The sequence below is a fragment of the Carassius gibelio genome, chromosome B25 (assembly GCF_023724105.1).
Source record: "Carassius gibelio isolate Cgi1373 ecotype wild population from Czech Republic chromosome B25, carGib1.2-hapl.c, whole genome shotgun sequence".
Classification (NCBI taxonomy): Eukaryota; Metazoa; Chordata; class Actinopteri; order Cypriniformes; family Cyprinidae; genus Carassius; species Carassius gibelio.
In genome coordinates, this window is record NC_068420.1 from 7138937 (window position 1) to 7158390 (window position 19454).

Consider the following 19454-nt stretch of genomic DNA (forward strand, 5'->3'; position numbering starts at 1 on the left):
AAATAAATATCAAAAACATCTGAATTTCCATATTCCCATTTTATTGAAACTCTCATAATCCTCATTACCACAGGATCTTTGGTGTCCTACAAAATTCTTTTACAACACCTAATCCTCATTTTCACTAAATAAAGAACCAACTACACATTTATGGTAAGCCATAACAACACATCCCTCTAGTCTGGTCAGAAAAGGAAGTTGAATTCTGATCTTTTTCACCATCATGATTTCAGCTAGGGTTACCGATCCAGCAGTGAGAGCATATACATAACCACACATCCAACAAGAACACAATAACAGTTTTAAAATATCACACTTTCGGTCACCGTCAGCTATTCTTGTTAGCACAAATGAATTGTCAGGAGGCCTAAAAGTCTAAAACAAGCCCTGCATGAAACAACTTCATAAAAATTATCTGTGCATATGGTCAGAAATGAGTAAAATCAGGAAAAGGTTTGTCCTTGGAGTAGAACGTAAAAAGGTCCTTCTCTATTATAATAGAAGCATTTTTTTGAATCAGGATTGCATTTGTCATTCACACAAAGGGTAAAATAAATAATCGAAATGACAGCCAACACAACCAGACTTCAGATTTACCAATATTTCTACTAATAACTGAAACACTCAACAGTCAAAAGGCTTATGAAGAACCTATTCTGGCTTTGACGCACACCAGAACAGCTTTTGTGGTTCAGTAAGGAGAAGATTCCCCAAGGCACTGAACTCGTGGAAAAAGACCAAAGGGTTATGTGGTTTCCGAGAGGTTCCTCAGCTGCCACTTTTTGCGATGAGACCAAAATCCAACAGAATCTTACAACCAAAAACACAAACCATTCCTATTGGAGACCATTTTTTGTTTTGTTTTGTTTTTTTTACAAAAAAAAAAAAAAAAAAAAAAAAATTACAAATTCAAGCCAAGCAGCTAAAATAAAATAATTTACACAAAAGCAGAGGGAGATATTTTTTTTATAAATGCTTATTGATGAAAGGCCTGTGCATATGCAAATGCATTGACAACTCAAATCGCTAGTGTTCACCAATCGTACACGAGAATCTAAACAAGCACAACAGAGCTCACAAGGCAAACGTCATAAAAAAAAAAAAAAAAAAGAAAACCTTCCCGAAATATGGATACATTTTTTTCCTCTATTTATCATCTCTACATTTATAATGCTACATTTATTTATAATAAAACTCTCTAGGTTCAGTGGAGGACACTCACAGACATACACATCCACATCCACATGTCCACACATACAGACAGTGTCCGTCGTCTGTGACTCTCAGCAGTGTGCAGCGCGCGTATCAGGCCGTCTCTCTCTTAAGTGTCCAGTGCCCAAGATATACTCCATTACGTCTTATTCAAGAGTGATTATCATAATCCAGAACTAGGATAGATATACCTCTGGTTTATCGTCTGTAATGCTGTTCTCAGTGCAGAAGAAAAGGGCGCTTAAGTGCAATCAATTGCAATCATAAGCGGCTTGTTGTGATTGGTAGAATGGAATGAAACCATCAGCCAATTAGCTAATTTGAGGTTAATTAATGGCAAATTGGCTAAACCGCGTGAAAAAAAGTGTTGCATTTAAAGCGTGGAAATGATCTAGCACAATGATTTTAACCATCTTACATTTCATTTCTGAGTATTAATGTATTTTTTAGGAAATTATATCAGTAGGATTAGTAATAATGCATTGTTTTAAATTGCGAGGGTTGCAACAATAAACGTGAACTGACTCCTACACACAAGTTAATGGTCACAAATGTATAAAAGCCCAATAAAAACTGCTCAGCGTACCAAAATTTCACATGCGCATGTGCGTTCTACAGCCTATATGTTAATTTGCTTAAGCCCCGCCTTACACATTCAGATTCAGCCCGCCTCCTTGTATAAAAGCTCTGGAACTGGACATACATGCAGATATGAGAGCTCTGAACTACCTTGAGGGTTCCCGAACTGCTTTTTATCCGACAGACAATTACAGATGACATGCTTTTAGAAGTGTAGTTTTCAAACAGATAAATAAATTCAAATTAAAACCATCATAAAATTCGCCAACTGGAAGTTTAGTAGGACACACGCTCACGCAGACGAGTTTTTCCAGTCTGAGAACTTCAAAGCAGACATTGTTCTAGATATTGATCAACAGAATGACTTGACCACTGAAAGTCACATTATCGCGCACAAAAAACAATCACGTCAAGAATAATCTTTGAATTTAAACACAAAAACCGTTAGAGGATGTTGTGTGAGTTAGTGTTTAGATGTGAAGAGCCTGTACTGTTTTACAGTTCCTCAAACCGAAATGTCCTGAAGACAACAGACCCCATGGGATCCAAAGGAATCATAAGGACACGCCTCCAGCCTCATCTGGCACTTCTATTGGCTGATGATATTTCCAAGAGCTTGAAAGGGTGGTTAAAGGGTTACTCCATTCCAAAAAAGTCAGTCATTAATTACTCACCCTCATGTAGTTCCAATCCCGCAAGACGTCGGTTTATCTTCAGAACACTAGTTAAAAGAGATTTTTGATGCATTCTGATGGCTCTCTGACACTCCCAAAGACAGCCATGTAAGTAAGACCATCAACACCCAGAAATGTAGGCAAGGAGATCAGTAAAATAATCCATGTGACATCAGAGGTTCAACCATCATTTTATGAAGCTAAGAGAATACTTTACCAAAAAAAGTAAGGTCTTACAGGTTTGGAACGACATGAGTGTGAGTAATTAATGACAACATTTTCATTTTGGGGTAGAGTAACCCTTTAAATACAACCGTGTTATTCCGTACTGAAGTACGGGAAGGATTCAAGTATGATGCCCTTTTCTCGCATGGAATGATGAAATGTCTGAGACTCAACCTTGAAAGGAAGAAAAATTATAACTTAAGTGCAACACGCAAGTGCAATAATGATGCTTCCCCAAAGCAAGAATCTGTTGTTTTGACAAAAAAGGTGAGGCTGGCGTCTCCCGGTTAAGGAGATGCCATTAAAAACTTGGCACTCATTCATTCCCAAATAAGGCCAGAGTGGGAGGAGTCAGAACTGATGCAGGAAGTTCAGCGGCTCCGCCCTAATTGCTATGCTCTGTGTGTAACAAAGGGTCCACCACGAAATGCTCCAGCACCATGCAGACCAGTTGAGATGTTCGTCTCTGTGAAAAGCAGACTTAAGACTATCTGCCGTACAGGTCATCAGGGTAATCTCGGCTTCGGCTTTCACTGTAGCTGTTGCTATGGTCATTGTTATTGTTGTTGCTACGGTTGGACATGTCCAAACCGCTCACGGATGGGTGATGCTGAACATCATCAGCTTGACGATCACCAAACACGTCCGTCTCAACCATAGAAGATGCCCCCCCGACCTCAGAACGAGTTGTAAACCGTGACGGAAATGGGGCACCACTGGACCCTGACGGCCCAGGAGCTTCTAGAGTGTCTACCAAGGGTTCAGTGTGAAAAAGAGTCGAGATACCATGTCCAGTAGGCATTTCCGAGGTTGGGTTTCCCACCTGAGTTGTCCTGACTGAGGTCTGTGAGCCACGGTGAATCCGATGGCTGACAACAATGTTGTTTCCAAAGCCACCCATAGAAGCCATTGTAGTGCTGCGTTCCCGCTGGACTACGGCCGTCATTCCTCCCTCTGCCATAAGGCGGCGGATCCGAGAAAGAGCATCTTCTCCTGTGGCGGGCTCGGCTGCTGAGTCAGCTAAAAAGAAACAAAGGCCAGTGAAATACCCATTTTAGATAACAGCAAAACAAAGATTCAAACTGCGTTAAAAATTCAGATTTTGTTAAGAAGCAACCCCACAGGTTTGATTCACAGGGCAAACAAGAGCTGATACCTTGAATGCAATGCAAGCCGATCTGGATAAAAAGTTTTCTGAATTTTATTCAAAAATTTTGCTGACTGATCTCATTTCAGTGGTTGCTATTACTTTAGGGCTGGATGATATTGCCAAAATTTATATCACGATATGTTTTTTCATTTCGTTCAATGCGATACAATTCCGATATCGATATGAACAATACTAATAAAAGTATTGATTCCTATATCCTTTTGACTCCTATAAAAAAGCAAGTGACAAAATGCTGTAATGTATTTTGAAATACCAGAAATGGGTCTAAAAATCATAATGGTTATTGAAAAAAATTATATGTTGACATATTGATATTGAATTACTGTCCAGCCCTTTATAGCGTAACAAGATTTTTTTTGTAATATTGCTGCAAATATATGCACAAACATTACTGGGCAAGATTGCATTACATTATTTATATGATTTTTATGAGTTTGTTGGAAGCAATGCGAAAAAAGGAAAAAAAATGATTTATTTACTGAGATTTTAATTCAAAAGTTTCAAGTAAAGGTGAAGCTATTTAAATAATTTTGAGATGACGTACCAATCATTAGTAATGTATTAAAGGGGTAATATTCAAGTTTTCCTTTCTCTTTGGAGTGTGACGAGTGGTTCGTGAATACGCAGTTTTACGTAATGTGATGCAACACAACGTGTAAAGGGAGTCATTCTAATCAGTAATTATGTCGCCACTGGTTGCTACAAATGCCTCATTGGTAATGCATTTTATTGGTTTTGTCACGTCGCACCGGGACACGGCATCACAGTATAGGGTATGCTCAATTATGACCAAAATCATAATCACGATTATTTTGGTAAATATTGTAATCACGATTATTTCACATGATTATTAGTGACCATATAACCCTAACCCAAAAATACAATTATTTAATGCAAGTTTAAAGCATTCTTTTAATAGCCTATAGAAATGGAATAATCAAATATAAAATAAAACAGCACAGTCTTTTCAGTAAGAATTAAACTTCACGTTTCTTATTAAAGCTAAAAAGGCCTTTTGTGATGAGCAGTGAGTGATTCTGTCTTTGTCCGTTGTAGTTTGATTAATATTAAGCCCAGAGATGGCAGCAGGAATATAACCCGCTTTCACACAGCCAGCTGCACGGATCCAATTTACTGTTACAGATGTATTTTCGTTTACAAGAATAATCACCAAACGGCACATTTTGACATTTCTGCATGTATTTGAACATTTAGTAATCTAAAAGATGACTTGAAATCGGTGTGTTCAGTTTCATCTCTGAGCGCAAGCCTCGTGTGGAAAAGCACAAGTTCTCTTTTGTGCTTTTAACAAACATTCATAAATCTAATCAACTTTAATAACTCAAGCACGTCCCATTTTGGAAAATTCACGTTACATGATTTTACTGATTTACTGGTGAATATGAGCTTTTATGGAGGAGTGAAAGCGCACTGCTGGAAAGGGGGCGGAATTAGGCGCAATAATTGTTTTATCTCGATTATTATATTTTCATATCATTGGAGGCCGAAATAGAAATCAAGATGGAATTTTGATTAATTGCACAACCCTATCACACTTTGGTAATGGACATAACATCTCCATCAAACGCTTGAGGTATTCGACCAATCAAAACGAACTGGATAGCTGACCAATCAGAGCACACCTCACTTTTCATAACGATGAGCTTAGTAAAAATCAATAATGTACAATAGGTAGAAACTAATCTGATTTTTAAACATTAAACCGCATAAACATTTCATTACACCAAATACACAAAATAATGTTGTTTTTTTAACAACATCCTATGACCCCTTTAATCACAAATAAAAATACCGCCATAAAAAAAAAGAAAATAAATTAAAACATTAATCTACTACTAGCTACTATAATTTAAGCCATTATCAAACTACTATCGCTATGAATTTAAACGATTACTGAACCATTATCAAAGTACTATCACCATAAATTCCAGCAAAAATAATTATATTTTAAGTGTGGTATGCAGTCAACTACACAATACAATTTTTGGTTAATGACAAAAAAAATCTACCACAAAAACAAGGTCCTAGGAAGTTATCTATTAACTTCCCATGTGTGCACACTGGGTCCCATTAAATCGAGAAAACAAGGGCACAGATTTAATTAGAGCAGCTAACAGCAGGTGATAAAGCACTTGAAACAGTAATAACAGTGTAAAGCCCTCAGCAGGACACAACACAGATCTCACAGAGATCAGTTCATTACATTTCACTCCATTACCTGTGTCCGATGAAGGAAGAAGAGACAGGATGAGAAAGAGTTAGACAAAGCAGTTACCCTGATATGTGGTGGGCAAGTTGGTCCGGTTCAGCGATCCCTCAGCAAGCGACGCCTGAACTAGTGTGTGCGACAGTGTGTGTGTCGTCTCTGGGGGTGTGTTCCTCTCAGTGCTGGTGCTGGCTGTGTGAACCACTGCAAAAGTAACACATTTTGCAGCTGTGAGAGGACATAATCAATATTACTTGACATGGTTACAGAGAAATGAACTGGAGCGTTATAGATATCCGTTAGAATCACTGTGGCCTTGAGCAAGACACTTCACTACAGGTTTTGTATTTTTTTTAGCACGAGTGCATTACATCTAGGCAATGTATATTGAATATTCAAAATGATTTTGCTAGTATAAAATTAATTTAAGAAATCTGATTATGTGGTTATTAATTTTCCTAAAATGGCTAATAAGTATAGTTTATTAATTTGAATCAGTTAAAAGTCATTTCAACAAATAAAATCAAAATGATTTAATTCACTAAATGTTGACAGGAGAAAATCAAGTGAAAAAGGAATTTCCATGGCTTAAAATCTTTTATTTTATTAAAAATGCATAGCTGTAGCGTTCTAATAACCCTAATGACCTTGATTAGCCTGTTCAGGAGTGTTTGATTAAGGTTGAAGCAAAAATCTGGTGCAAAAGAAAACAACAACAAATTTCACTACTTTTTGATCTTATGTAAGGAAATTTTTGCATGTTATAATGATACATTTATAAACGACGGCGTTTTAGTGCAATATTCAAAAAATCTAAAAATGCTTAATATGTAGGGATATTTTGCATGCTATAAAGTTGTGATATTTTGAGAAAAAAGTCAAAATACTACAAGAATCAAGTCAAAATATTTAGAAAAAGTCAAAATTACGAGATTTAAGTCATAATATTTTGACTTTACTCTTTAAATATTACGACTTTAATCTCATAATTTCGACTTTATTCTCGAAATATTTCGACTTTATTCCCGTAGTATTTTAACTTAATTTTTTAATGTGCCACTAAAACGCCGTCGTACATATAAATACAAATTATTACACATACTTAAAAAAAAAAAAAAAAGGCTGATCATTTTTAGCTAGTTTTTTTTTTTTTTACTGTATATTCTTATCTTTAAAAAAAAAAAAGTGTCTTCATGTAATTTTATGCAAATTACATTCATACAAAGGTCTTACGGTGTCTGGATGTGTGTGCGTTCTGGAAGGTGCTAGCTTCTCTCTCCGTCTGTGTCTCTGCATTCTGCAGTCGCACCACTGGCGTCTGCGTCCCCTGCGAGGTCACAGAAGGGGCAGCCTGACGCGGCTGCAGGCCAATAGCGTTCATAAGACCCATGTCTCGGTCAAATCGCCAGCCAGACCTGCTGGTGCTGTGAGAAAGAAACACAGATGAGCATTTTTGGATCTATGACTATGACAAGCTATGACTCTGCTCATTTCTGACCCTGGGCGCTCCACGCCGCGGGTTCGGCTGCTGCCACCGCTGCTGCTGCTGCTGACGGTAAACAAAGACTCCGAGTTCAGATCTGACGGACTGTCTCCATCACTGCGGAAATCACTGACAACAAAACAGATATTTTAGATTTCATTATCTTGTTTACACATCTAAGTAAATGGCAACGTATGATTCACGTCAGGTTATTTATCACCCAGAAGGGAATCATTTTGCGATAATAACTGGCTGATTGTACATTATCCCACTTATTACACAGCTAAGTACCAAATACATAAACAAACAACTGGACGTTAAATATCATAATTTATCGTGAAACTGCAAAACAATGCAATCCATGAAGCTTGTACAACAATGCAGGGCATCCGTTGAATGAGACGATTATGGTCGATTATACAGTTTAGTATTATACTGTATAAAAACAGCTGATTGTAGAACAGCCAATCAGAATCAAGGATTCAAGGGAGCCATGTGTAGATCTCGGATTTTGCGTTTAAGACCAATAATACACCCAGACTGGACCAAATTACTAAATTGAACAACTGAATTGCAAAGAAGCAATGGAATTATTGTGACGTACTCCATCTGTCCGTGTGGGCTGTGATCTGATTATAAACCCATCAGATTGGGGGAGAATTCTTTGAAAGCGATGAGCTGCAAAAGTCATGGGGCGCAGAGGTAATGTAGCCTGTAACCTTGTCAAAAAACAATTATTGCGTCTTTCCAGTTGAACACCCGAGTTTCCTGCCACTAATGAAGAAGGTAATCGAATGAAAGGCGGCTTCAGGTAACATGGCGGTTTATCAAAAGTCCTCATATAGTCCATGCATCTGAAAACCGACACTGATCTGGGATCAGGATCTCGCTTGACTATTCAATTGTTGAAGATGAACTGCTGACAGTCAGATAATGAATCAGCTCTCTGAGTCTTTGGCATGTCTGACTCACAGAGTCAATATTGACAAGCTGTGGAACTCGTTTATGGAAATTACTGGTTGTAAAAATGCGGCTTTTATTGCGCTAATAAACTATGTTTGGTTTTATCTGCTATTTCCATGGCTACTGTGCTTCACGGTGGCACTTGTTTTGTTTATCTTGCTGGGTGGTGTGACGTATCTGGGCTAAAGGCCAAAAAGTTACTGGTACCATCCCCAAATAGAAGAAATACACAAACTATCATCATCACTTGCTTTGTTGCAAAACCTTACAGCTGCCTGCAGAGAAAATATTTTAAGGCATCATGTTAAATGTTAAATGAGATGTATGTCACTATAAATATTAAATTTAAATTTATGCATTTAGCAGACGCTTTTATCCAAAGCGACTTAGTGCATTCAGGCTATCAATCTTTACATATCATGTGTTCCCAGGGAATCGAACCCCCAACATTGCGCTTGATAGCGTAGTGCTCTACCAATTGAGCTACAGGAACACTATAAATAATACAGCACTGTTCACTAAATGATGCACTAAAGAAATCAAAAGTTTCAAATACATTTATAATGTTACAAAATATTTCCATTTTAAATACATACTTGAACTTTATATTTGGGGGTTGGGGTTGGGGTGGGGGGGTCCTCACAGAAAAAAGTATCACAGCATACACAAAAATCTTAAGTTTTCAACATTGATGCCAATAAGAAATGCTTCTGGAACAGGAAGCAAGGATATTTAAATTTTTTCTGAAGAATCATTGATATTCAGAATCATATATATATATATTTTTTTTTTCATACTAGAACAACATGCAAACTCAAACTGCAACACGAAGCACACAGGATTCATAATTGAATTTTAACAGTTTATGTAATTGGTCACTTATGAGATTGTGTTTCAGTTAGGATGCTTCCTTAGCAGGCAGCTTCCTTTGTAGACAATTAATTTTTAGACATTGTTTCTTTAGGCACAATACTTTGTTCCTGTAATAAGTATACTGTAATTTACTATGTATAAAATCATTTGGCAAATGTAGTAACACATAAAATACTTAGTTTTATGATGTGATAAGGAAATTCAAATTTGCTAAATACAGAGCATGCATGTGGACCAGATGTTCTATCTGGGTGTTAACTTACACTGGCCTGCAGATGACCAGGTCGCCTTTATTGGTTCCGTAAGCCAATCCCATGCCTGGCTCTGGAAGCCAGCGGGCTGAATTAATACTGACGTGTCTTCTATGGTCTGGAGCCATGGGATACACCACATTAAACATCATCTGCAGGATGCCAAGAGAAAACACACCATCAAAGACACAGAAAGAAAAAAAAACTAAATTTTAGTCACAGTACTGTATCATCCTTTATGGCTTTGGGTCTATGAATAAAACTTTGTTGAATAAGCAATATTTTACAATCCTGCAAATGTGGCATTTTTTTCAAGCTCTTACTCTAATGGAGGTCTCTCCTCCGTGTGGCTGCTGTAGACGAAACACTTGTGCCACCATGTGGTCAGTAGTGGGATGGAGCAAGATCCGTCTGGAGGCCAGACCCACCATCACATAGCAGCCCATGGGTGAAAGACTCACCGAGATCGCATTTGGACCTGAAATGCAAGTCACAAGCAAAACTCAAAAACAAATATTTCTGCGAATAGAGTGTATTTTTCCTAAACTCTAAACAGGAGTGTTCACAGTGTTACTGCCGAAATGAGCTGCTGAGTTCCTGTTTGATAACACTGACCGAATCTCTTGGTGTACAGCACTTCTCCCAGGTTATGAGGAGCGAGGGAGTAGACGGCAAGGATGCCCTCATCCGCAAAACCCCGCTGGCTGCTGGGAATGAACACGGCCAGCAGCTGCCCATCCGCTGAAATATCACAGCTGGCATCGTTGTAGATCTTGCAGTGAGGAACGAGTACATTCACAGTGGCTAAGATGAAAGCAAGAAAAAAAGAAAATGAACTGAGCTAAACATTTGTAGTTTCTGAAGAAGTAAAAAGTGAAACCTGTTCAGATAATGTGATGCTGTAGCACTAAAACCAGAAGAACATACCATTACTGATCTCCGGAAGGTCAAACTTGGTGAAGTCCCACCATTGCAGCCTATAGGTGGTGTTGGCAATGTTACTGGCCACAGCTGACTGCCCATCACCTATAGATGCACCTGCAACCAAGTATTATGGGTATTCTCTTCAGTTTTTCAAAATCACTGTTCTTGTATCTAATGTTTCTGACATTACAGGATAAAAATGATTGAAAGTGCTTCATAATGAAACAAAAAGAAAGAGGAGAAATGAAATAGCTTGTTGTACCTGCTAATACTCTGTTAATGGAGGAGTGAGTGGCCAGGCCTGACCCCTGACCCCTTTCATGGAAAAGTCCAGCGTAAGGCAAGTACTCTGGTAACAGGAACCTCCTTCAGACAAAAATACATTTATATTAATGTTAACAACAAATTAAAATAATTTTATTTCTCTGAAAAAGCTCAGAAATCTGAATTAATTTATCTAAAGCAAAAACCAACCAACAACAAAAAAGATCATTGTAGTACATTATTTCATATCGCTAATAATTTTTATTTTATTTTTATCTTGACTTGGTGCACCAGCATTCAATGGATTGTGGTCAGTAAATATTTTTTTTCTAAAACAAATTAAGGACGTTTCTATTTCAAATAACTACTGTTTCTTTAAACTATCTATTAGTCAATGAAACCTGAAAAAAAGTTGCCACAAAAATGTTAATCAACTGTTGTCAACATAGATAATAAGAAAATGTCTCTTCAGCAGCAAGTTAGAATGATTTCTGAAGGATCATGTGACACTGAAAATTCAGCTTTGCATTACACAAATAAATTATATTTTAAAAACTATTCCAATTGAAAATAGTCATTTTAAATTGCCCAAATATTTCACTATTTTACTGTTTTTACTGTCGCATATGACACTTACCGTGGAACAAAGCGCCCAAGAGAGGGGGCTGACATTCGAGCATTTCTGGGCATTCTGTGTCTTGTCCTGTCTCCAGGCTCCCTGTAACCGAGAAAGAAAATTCATACTTTAAACACTTACTCAAAATTCAGAACCACAAGAATGAACTGAAAACTGATTTAGATAAAAGTAATTGCAAAAAATACAGTAATATAGATGTATGTATATGTCAGTCCCTCCAGAAAAACGCGATTATGCGATCACCTGATTTAATGCATAATCAGCCAAAGGCTTATTTAAGCCAAAGGCTTAGATTATTTATGCGGGGTCGCATTTTTTCAAATACGCAGCTCTTTTGCCGTATAAATTGCCGATTTTAGAAAGCAAAATATGCGGGTCTAGCATGATTTCATAATCCCTGTATTTTCATTGCAAAAATCTCACATATATATTAGCAGAAAGTTGAAAAATGTTGCGTTTACTTCACACAAGTAAAGCGCCATTTTCCGCCTATTGCCATGGGAACCTTATGAAGTGACGTAATTACGTGATGTGCAAACCCCGCGGTGAAACCAGGGTGAAACTTGAAGCGCGCAAATCATTCTTATTTGCCAACAAAAATAAGCGCAAAAGAACACGCGAAGCAGATTCCCGATTTGTTACATGACAGTGGAGCCAAATTATATTGCGAGAACTTGCGAAAACTGCGGTTTGATGAAACAGAGAAAAAAAGGTGATTCCCCAACACCCCCTTCTCACTAGGCTACTAACACTGTTGTAGTTTCATTCAGAAGTTGATGCAACTTTACAGTTGTAAGATTGCACTTTTTTGTTACAGAACAGTACCAAACACTTACAGTTGTAATTATATTAGTAGTATGTAAAATAATTTACGTTGCCGTAAGAGATTGCAACTTAAATATTCTGTGATTTAGTATGCTCGCTTATCATAGGAAGTAATAAGAAATTACTCTTTACATTAAGGTAGTAGCCTAGTGAGAAAAAGGTGTTGGGGGGAAAACACCTTTTTTTCTCTTTTTCATCAAACCGCAGTTTTCGCAAGTTCACGCAATTTCATCGCAAAAAAATTCAAAAATATCCCGCATATTCCATCGCATTTTTTAATAAAACGTGCCGCAAAATCAAGGATGTTTGCCCGCAACAATCACAAAAAAAATCTGCGTTTTTCTGGAGGGACTGATATGTGAGTGAGCATGCAATGAGTTTGATCAGACTCACTCGATGTCCTCATAGTCTCCATCACTGGCCTCTGGTGGTGTGGAGGAGGGGTTGTTGGACTGGCTGTCGGCTTGAGAGTTTGAGAGCGTCCGTAGGCGATTCTGTAAAGAACGCTGGCGTATGCTTTCTCTCCGAGACAGATACTGGATCATCCTCTGAGCATAGTAAGCAGCCGGAGACAGCCTGAGGAGATGTGGAAGAGAAAGAGTCAAACTCTGAAGTTAAAGCCCAATAATCAGCCTTGAGTTTGCACATATAGGCTTTCAAACCGGTACCTGGCAGGATCTGGGTATATGGGATGATCTCTGGAGCCAGACATATCATATCGAGACAATGGAAACAGCGATGATTCCAACAACCTCCTGAGGCAAGAAGATGAGATACAAATGAGTAACCGGAAAGACAAATGTAAAGATGCGGTCAAATTTTCCGATGTTCAGGGATATCTGCAGGCAAAATCCAACAATTTTAATAGGAATCCACGTGAACGGGAACCTCACATAAGGGCAAAAAATTACGCCATGCAGATTTCGCAACAGATTCTAGTTGGACATGACAATTTGCCATGTTGAAAAGCAGAAAGTTGCTTGATTACTTAAAGTGACTTCATGCATCTTTACACTTTTGACAACAGACTTTTTTTTGCCCAGAATTTTTACTGAAAGTTCACTAATGCGACCACACCTTAAAGGGACAGTGCACCCAAAAATGTCATGTCATTTCAAACACATAAAACATTTGTTCATCTTCGGAACACAAATTAACATTTTTTATGAACTCTGAGAACGTTCTGACCCTTCATAGACAGCAATGCATTTGCCACATTCAAGGCTAAGAAAGGTAGTTAAGACATCGTTAAAATAGTCTGTGACATCAATGGTTCAAGCATAATGTTATGAAGCTACAAGAATCGTTTTGGTTGCAAGGAAAACAATAATAATGACTTTATTCAACAATCTCTTCTGTTTCAGTCTTCGACGCGGGTCCACGACAGTACCACGATGCTTGCATGTGCATTCCTCTGCTTGTAAGCAAGGTGCATCGCATCAGATATGACTGTGATTGGCTACAATGATCATCGCTTACACTCTTCTCCCACTGAAGCACATGGGAGCATTTATAATCCATCAGTGGATCCCAAATATATCTGCACACAGACAGTTTAGCTGACAGACGCCTGCTTGTAAACACTCCCATGTACTTCTGTGTGAGCGCTCGGTGAAGAGCGTGAAGCGATGATCAGTGAAGCCAATCACAGTCATATCTGTTGAGCATGTGAATACTATGGCCAATCAGCAGTGTTTAAGAATCAGCTCAAATGTTAGGAGGAAATAGACATTTTTTTATTTTCGTAGTATGCATGATGGAGACTGTCAGTGGAAGAAAATAATAATTGTTCAATAAAGTATTTTATTTTTATGGAGTACTTTAATGATTTCCTTACTACCTTTCAGGGCCTTGAACGTGCGAGGTGTGTTGCTGTTTAACTCTTCAGTTTTCATAATAAATATCTTAATTTGTTCAGAAGATGAACGAAGGTCCTACTGGTTTGGAACGACATGAGGGTGAGTAATTAATGACATAATTTTCTGTTTAGGTTGAACTATTCCTTCAAAAACCAAATTTAGCTCTTGTTCTTCCTCACCTCCTGAGTGAGTCCTCATCCGGATTATCAACAGGCACCTCTGGGTTTAAGGCATCTGGTGTTGCCTCAGAAGCAGCGCTTGCCGTAGGTTGCCGGTACACACTTTCCCACTGCCCCGTCTCCTGATTGTACATGAGACCCATGGGATGCTGTTCCTGTAGCCCAGAGGAGGTCTCGCTCAAAGCCATGGGCCTTATCTCAGGGGCCTGGGCCTCCACCCGTGCACCCTGGCTTGGGTCCTCAAATGGAGGCACTGAAATTGGCCAGGATGGTCCATCTTGAGAGGAAGAGGAAGAAGACGTCTGACCGGAACGCTCCCAGCGCTGAGTGTCGTGGTTGAAGGTGAGGAGGTTGTGGCATGAACGGCAACGATTGGGGTGGTTTTGAGAGGATCCGGCGGCCGTGCCTGCATTTCCAGTGTGGGAAGAGCTGTTATGCGAAGGCCCGGGGCGTTCTGTGTCCATGCTTCTGTTGAGCAGCTCCTGCATGGGTCCCGGTCCACCCGGCACCTCCCGGCTGCCACCGGGTCGCTCCAACTCCTGCATGCGCTCATATTCCATAAAGTAACGGCTCAGGTTGCACTGCAGGACATTGCGTATGGAGGCGGGGTTGTTGCGTTGGGTGTTGTCATAGAAGGGATGATGGCCACTACTGGTGCCGTCATTGGCTCGTCCCCGGTTGGGCTCCGTGCCGGGTAGCACTAGGCCTCGCCCTTCTGTAGCAGAAGTGTATATGGGTGATGAAGAGGAACCATCGGGGAACCTATGCATGGAAAGGAGATCCATAGAAGAAGAGCTTGTCCTAGGAGGGGGAACTACACCCCTTCCGGTGCTGCTTTCCACCCCAATCGCACCTAACCCATGTTCATGTCCCGTGCTCAGCAGACTACCAGACCAATCAGCCCCTGGAAGACGTCCAGGGGCCTCGAGAGGACCTGGTGCTTGTGACCCCGAGGGATCAATAGTCCAAAGAGGCAAGAGTCCCCGATGTGCAGAGTTCCCCGCAGCCCCACTGAACACACTGCTGAAAGCAGAAGGTCGGTCCGTGGAGGTGCGTGTCTGGCTTGGAGCAGGCGAGAAGGCAGAGGGGCCCGACTGAGTCTGCGCTTGAGGTGAATCCGAAGGCTGGAGGCCTGTTGGATTCTGCGTGAATAAGTTCCGCGAGGCAGCACAACGACTGCACAGGCAGCCCAATCCCAAATGCTGCGTGCAGCCCTGTAAGGCAGGGCGGTCACCCGGTTCTGTCCGCACTGGGAATTGGAACCGGGGCATGCTTGGAGGCTCTCGGGGCTCAGGGGCAGGGCGGGATTGATCACCAGCCTGCGCCCCAGAAGAGCGAGAGGACAATATGTGCAGGAAATTGTGCAGGATGGGTGTGCGACGCACGGGTGGGGAGCGTAAAAGAGAACGCTGGCGGAACAAAGCCATCTCCATACTGTCCATGGGGACCTCGGAGTCATCATCATTCTATGAAAAAACACAGCAAAACGCTCATAAAATGATGTTTGTAAAAAGGAAATGCACATAGGAAAATGCAGTACGGCTATTTTGACAGGAAAAATGGTTGTTTCTAACCTGTTGATTTGATGGGTTCACAATAGCTGTTAAAAGATTATGACCTAAAGGATCAAATCTCACCAACCTGACCAAAAAAAAAAAAAGGATTAATTGTTTTAATGATTATAGAAAAAAGCTGTTGACCACTAAAAAATAACAGTATTGCTTCCACACCGGACACGTTCGGTCTCGCTGGCAGTCTTGACCACAGCAAAAGGTTCTGGTCGGCTCCAGTCCCAGAAGTGAAGTTCGTTGTTGGTGGCGATGAGCAAGAGCTGAGCCGTGGGGTGAAACGCTAGAGAAGCGATGGCAACATTACTCTCTGTGAACCAGCTTTCGCTACCACCCTGGGAATAAGGAAAAACATCCATTCATTTAAACAGCAACGTTGGAGTTTCTAATGCCTAGTATGTAGATGACCTGCAATTTGATCAGATTAGAATAAGCACCGAGCGATGCGACTGAACGGTATGAAAATCAAACACAAAAGGTTTGCAAAAAGGGAAGGTCCACCCATATTAGGCATAAATAAAATGTAATGCAAAACTGATGCTCACATGCAGGTCCCAGATGCGGACTTCTCCATCAAGGCACCCAGAGGCAACCAGGCCAGGGATGGTGGGGTGAAAGGTCACACACCAAGGTGTGCGTCGATGGCCCACTAAAGAGTGCAGGCACTTTCCTGTTTTAACATCTGTGATGTAGATGTTATGGTTGACGTGGGTTGAGGCCACAAGGTTCCTATAAAAGTCAAATATGTAATTGCCATCTCAGTAAGCAAGAGAAAACATACGTTATTTAGCATTTAATATTTTAAAAATGTATTTTCAATATTTTCTACTTTTTAAAAAAAAAAAAACTATTAGTTACCTATCTGGACTGAATGCCAGCAAGAAGGTTGATCGTGGATTATCCGGCAACTCTATTTTCTGTAGAAATAATTGAGACACCATCATCTTATTTACATACATATTTATATTCGCACACACATATGCTATTTACAAGCATGATAATTTGGAAATTAAAGATTTTACAGCACTGTGTCTTAATGAAATTTTAGGGTCAATCAAAGAGATATATATATATATACACACACACACACACAAATTATTAATATAACAGTTAAGTTCTATGAATTGTATATTTATACTGTTTTATTTATATTAAATCGAAATTAAATTTAATCTAAAAATTGAAATTCTAAATGTGCCAAAAATGCATGCAACATGTAAAAAATCATAAATCTGATGTGGCAAGCTTTTGTACATTTTGAATTAAACAACAACGGTCAAAACATCTGATTTTATTTTTTATAACATGCAATGACTAAATTATTGTGTTGTTATTCTACATTAAAACAAGAACATTAATATTAATATAACTGTCATGAGATATGCCATAAACCCCAAAAACTAAATTATTTTATTGTTAAATGTTCCTAATTTTTCCAGAAGCTTTTTTTATTACCCCCACACCTCCTTTTTTTTCTTAAATAGTAACTATATACAACATATAACATGAGGCCCTAAGATTCTAAAATGCTTGTTTTGCTATTTTATTTCATTTATTATACTAGTTAACCTGTTAACTGTCACTCACGTTTTTGAAGATAGACATGATTTGTGCATGATACAAACCTACATTTTGCCAAGATTAGATTAGATTTGATTGTAATATAGTATAGTCAATGTAGGTGTCCCGTATACGGGACGGGGTGACATTTAACAGGTTAAAGACAAAACATCTGTTAACATTAATAATGACTGATTTAAGGTCCACTTTTACATTATTTCAGATGATGGCCTGTAGGGGGAGGAAGGCTTTGAATATTGTCTGATGCAAAAACTTACTTAAGGCATTATTCCGTTCTGATTGTGACATCATGAAACCGGCTCTATATAGGAATGTCTGCTTTCTGTAGGCCAGAATGAACCATTAAGGTTGATACCCTACCTGGCTCTGCCATTTCATCCAGCGCGTCCGGTCTTCCACCAGCTGCTGCAGGAGCCGCTGGGATCCCAGCATGTGAGCTCCTCGCTCCCGACCCGACAGGATCAGCACAGAGTTTCTGTTCTGCACTGCCATTTCTCCTCTCTAGTGCTCCACGGCCCGGCCGACCAGCTTTCCTCGCATAAGGGCCGGACACTAACTCAGCAGCAAGTCAGCCATGCAGACTGGTGGACCGACACAAAAACAATGAACTTAAATCAACAATCAGTAATCTATAGGTCTGTAAGACACATATAAATCAGTAGAAAACATCTGAAGATCATTCACTGATTAAATAACAATGATCAAGAGCAAGATCACTTTTAATTCTTTAGATTTCAACACAGAGACTTGTAACATTAATGACAGCTCATCTCCAGACAGATGTCTGTACAAGACTGACTGATCATGCAACAAAATCCTTGATTTTAAAGTTAAGAACGTATTTAATAACAATATATCTTGAGTACAAACACAATGATCTGTTATGGATTCAAAGGGCCCAAAATAAAGCATCAACTCTACCATCCTGTAGACAACAGATTAGGGTTTAGGTAAACCCTATGGGTGTTTTGACATGATATTACTCCACAAAATTACATTTGATTTGGTCATTTTATATATTTAAACACAGACTCGTTTGAGCTGATGTTGCTGTGGTGAAATTAAAGCCCATCAGATGGTGGTGAACCATGTAAACAAACAAGCCATTTAAATCCACACATTGCAAGTGAAATTTTCATCCACATCTGATCAACAGCAAACCAGAGAAACAAAATATACACACAAACAGCATCAATAAAGGTATTAAATGTGTTTTTTGGTCGTTCAACTAACAATAACTCACTGCCGTGCCCGCCCAAATATGGAAACTGAATTGAAGCTAGTGTAGCGACCATTTATTCGCTATAAACGATCATTTATTTACACGTTTTAGTTCTAACGATTACATAACCACAAATAAACTGTGAATATATTGAAATACAGATTACATAGCGAATTTATAGATATTTTACAGACCTGTTCTGTTGTGTTTGTCAGTGAAATGTCATCGAAGACGCTGTTAGCTTCTTAGCCTGTTAGCTTAGATGTATCGTTATCAAACGATCTGGACTTACAGCCCACCGATCCGAAGCGCCGAACAGATTAAATTCATGTTAATCAGGAGTATCTCAATCAGACCGTTTAACTCATCGGGACATTGAAAGATTGTATTCTGGTGGCTATATGAGAAATTATGCTAGCTAACTGGTTTGTGGGTAGCTCGGCGTAGGCAGGCATGCTAATCGAGAACTGACTGCATTGAACTGCTTCAGTTTGGTTAATCGACTGCAGAGTGGATCGCCTCAGAAAAACAACAGATATATTGTGCTATTTTTATAACTTAATGGTCATTTGGATTAATTTATTTTTAATTTACTTAATGTATATTTATTCACATGTATTTGTAACGTAGAAATAAGAGCTTTTTTAAGTTTTAAAGATATTTAAATTGTGTTAGTCTATGTCAAAGTAATTGAGGCAGTACTAAAATACGGTGATTGTATCAGATCATAACTCCAT

General features: G+C 39.1%; 1 protein-coding gene across 1 annotated transcript; it reads right to left on the reverse strand.

Moving 5' to 3' along the window:
• Nucleotides 1–24: 24 nt before the first annotated feature.
• LOC128014580 (activating molecule in BECN1-regulated autophagy protein 1B) lies at nt 25–19224 on the reverse strand. Its single transcript, XM_052598249.1, has 19 exons — nt 18912–19224; nt 17856–18076; nt 16773–16831; nt 16460–16643; nt 16077–16249; nt 15921–15987; nt 14347–15812; nt 12977–13063; nt 12702–12884; nt 11484–11564; nt 10845–10948; nt 10586–10696; nt 10274–10462; nt 9982–10136; nt 9671–9810; nt 7587–7700; nt 7322–7512; nt 6158–6292; nt 25–3710 (listed from the first exon to the last, which is right to left on the reverse strand). The coding sequence occupies exons 2-19, from the start codon at nt 17985–17987 to the stop codon at nt 3178–3180; spliced, it is 4104 nt and encodes a 1367-aa protein (XP_052454209.1). The 5' UTR covers nt 17988–18076; nt 18912–19224; the 3' UTR covers nt 25–3177.
• Nucleotides 19225–19454: the final 230 nt, after the last annotated feature.

What these genes read in the sequence shown, in the direction of transcription:
- LOC128014580 (XM_052598249.1), bottom strand. Translation starts at nt 17,987, where the DNA reads ATGGCAGTGCAGAACAGAAACTCTGTGCTGATCCTGTCGGGTCGGGAG. An exon ending in CTGGCATTCAGTCCAGATAG is followed by an intron (nt 16,644 to 16,772) that starts GTAACTAATAGT and finishes TGACTTTTATAG; the next exon opens with GAACCTTGTGGCCTCAACCC. An exon ending in GAGGAGAGACCTCCATTAGA is followed by an intron (nt 9,811 to 9,981) that starts GTAAGAGCTTGA and finishes GGCATCCTGCAG; the next exon opens with ATGATGTTTAATGTGGTGTA.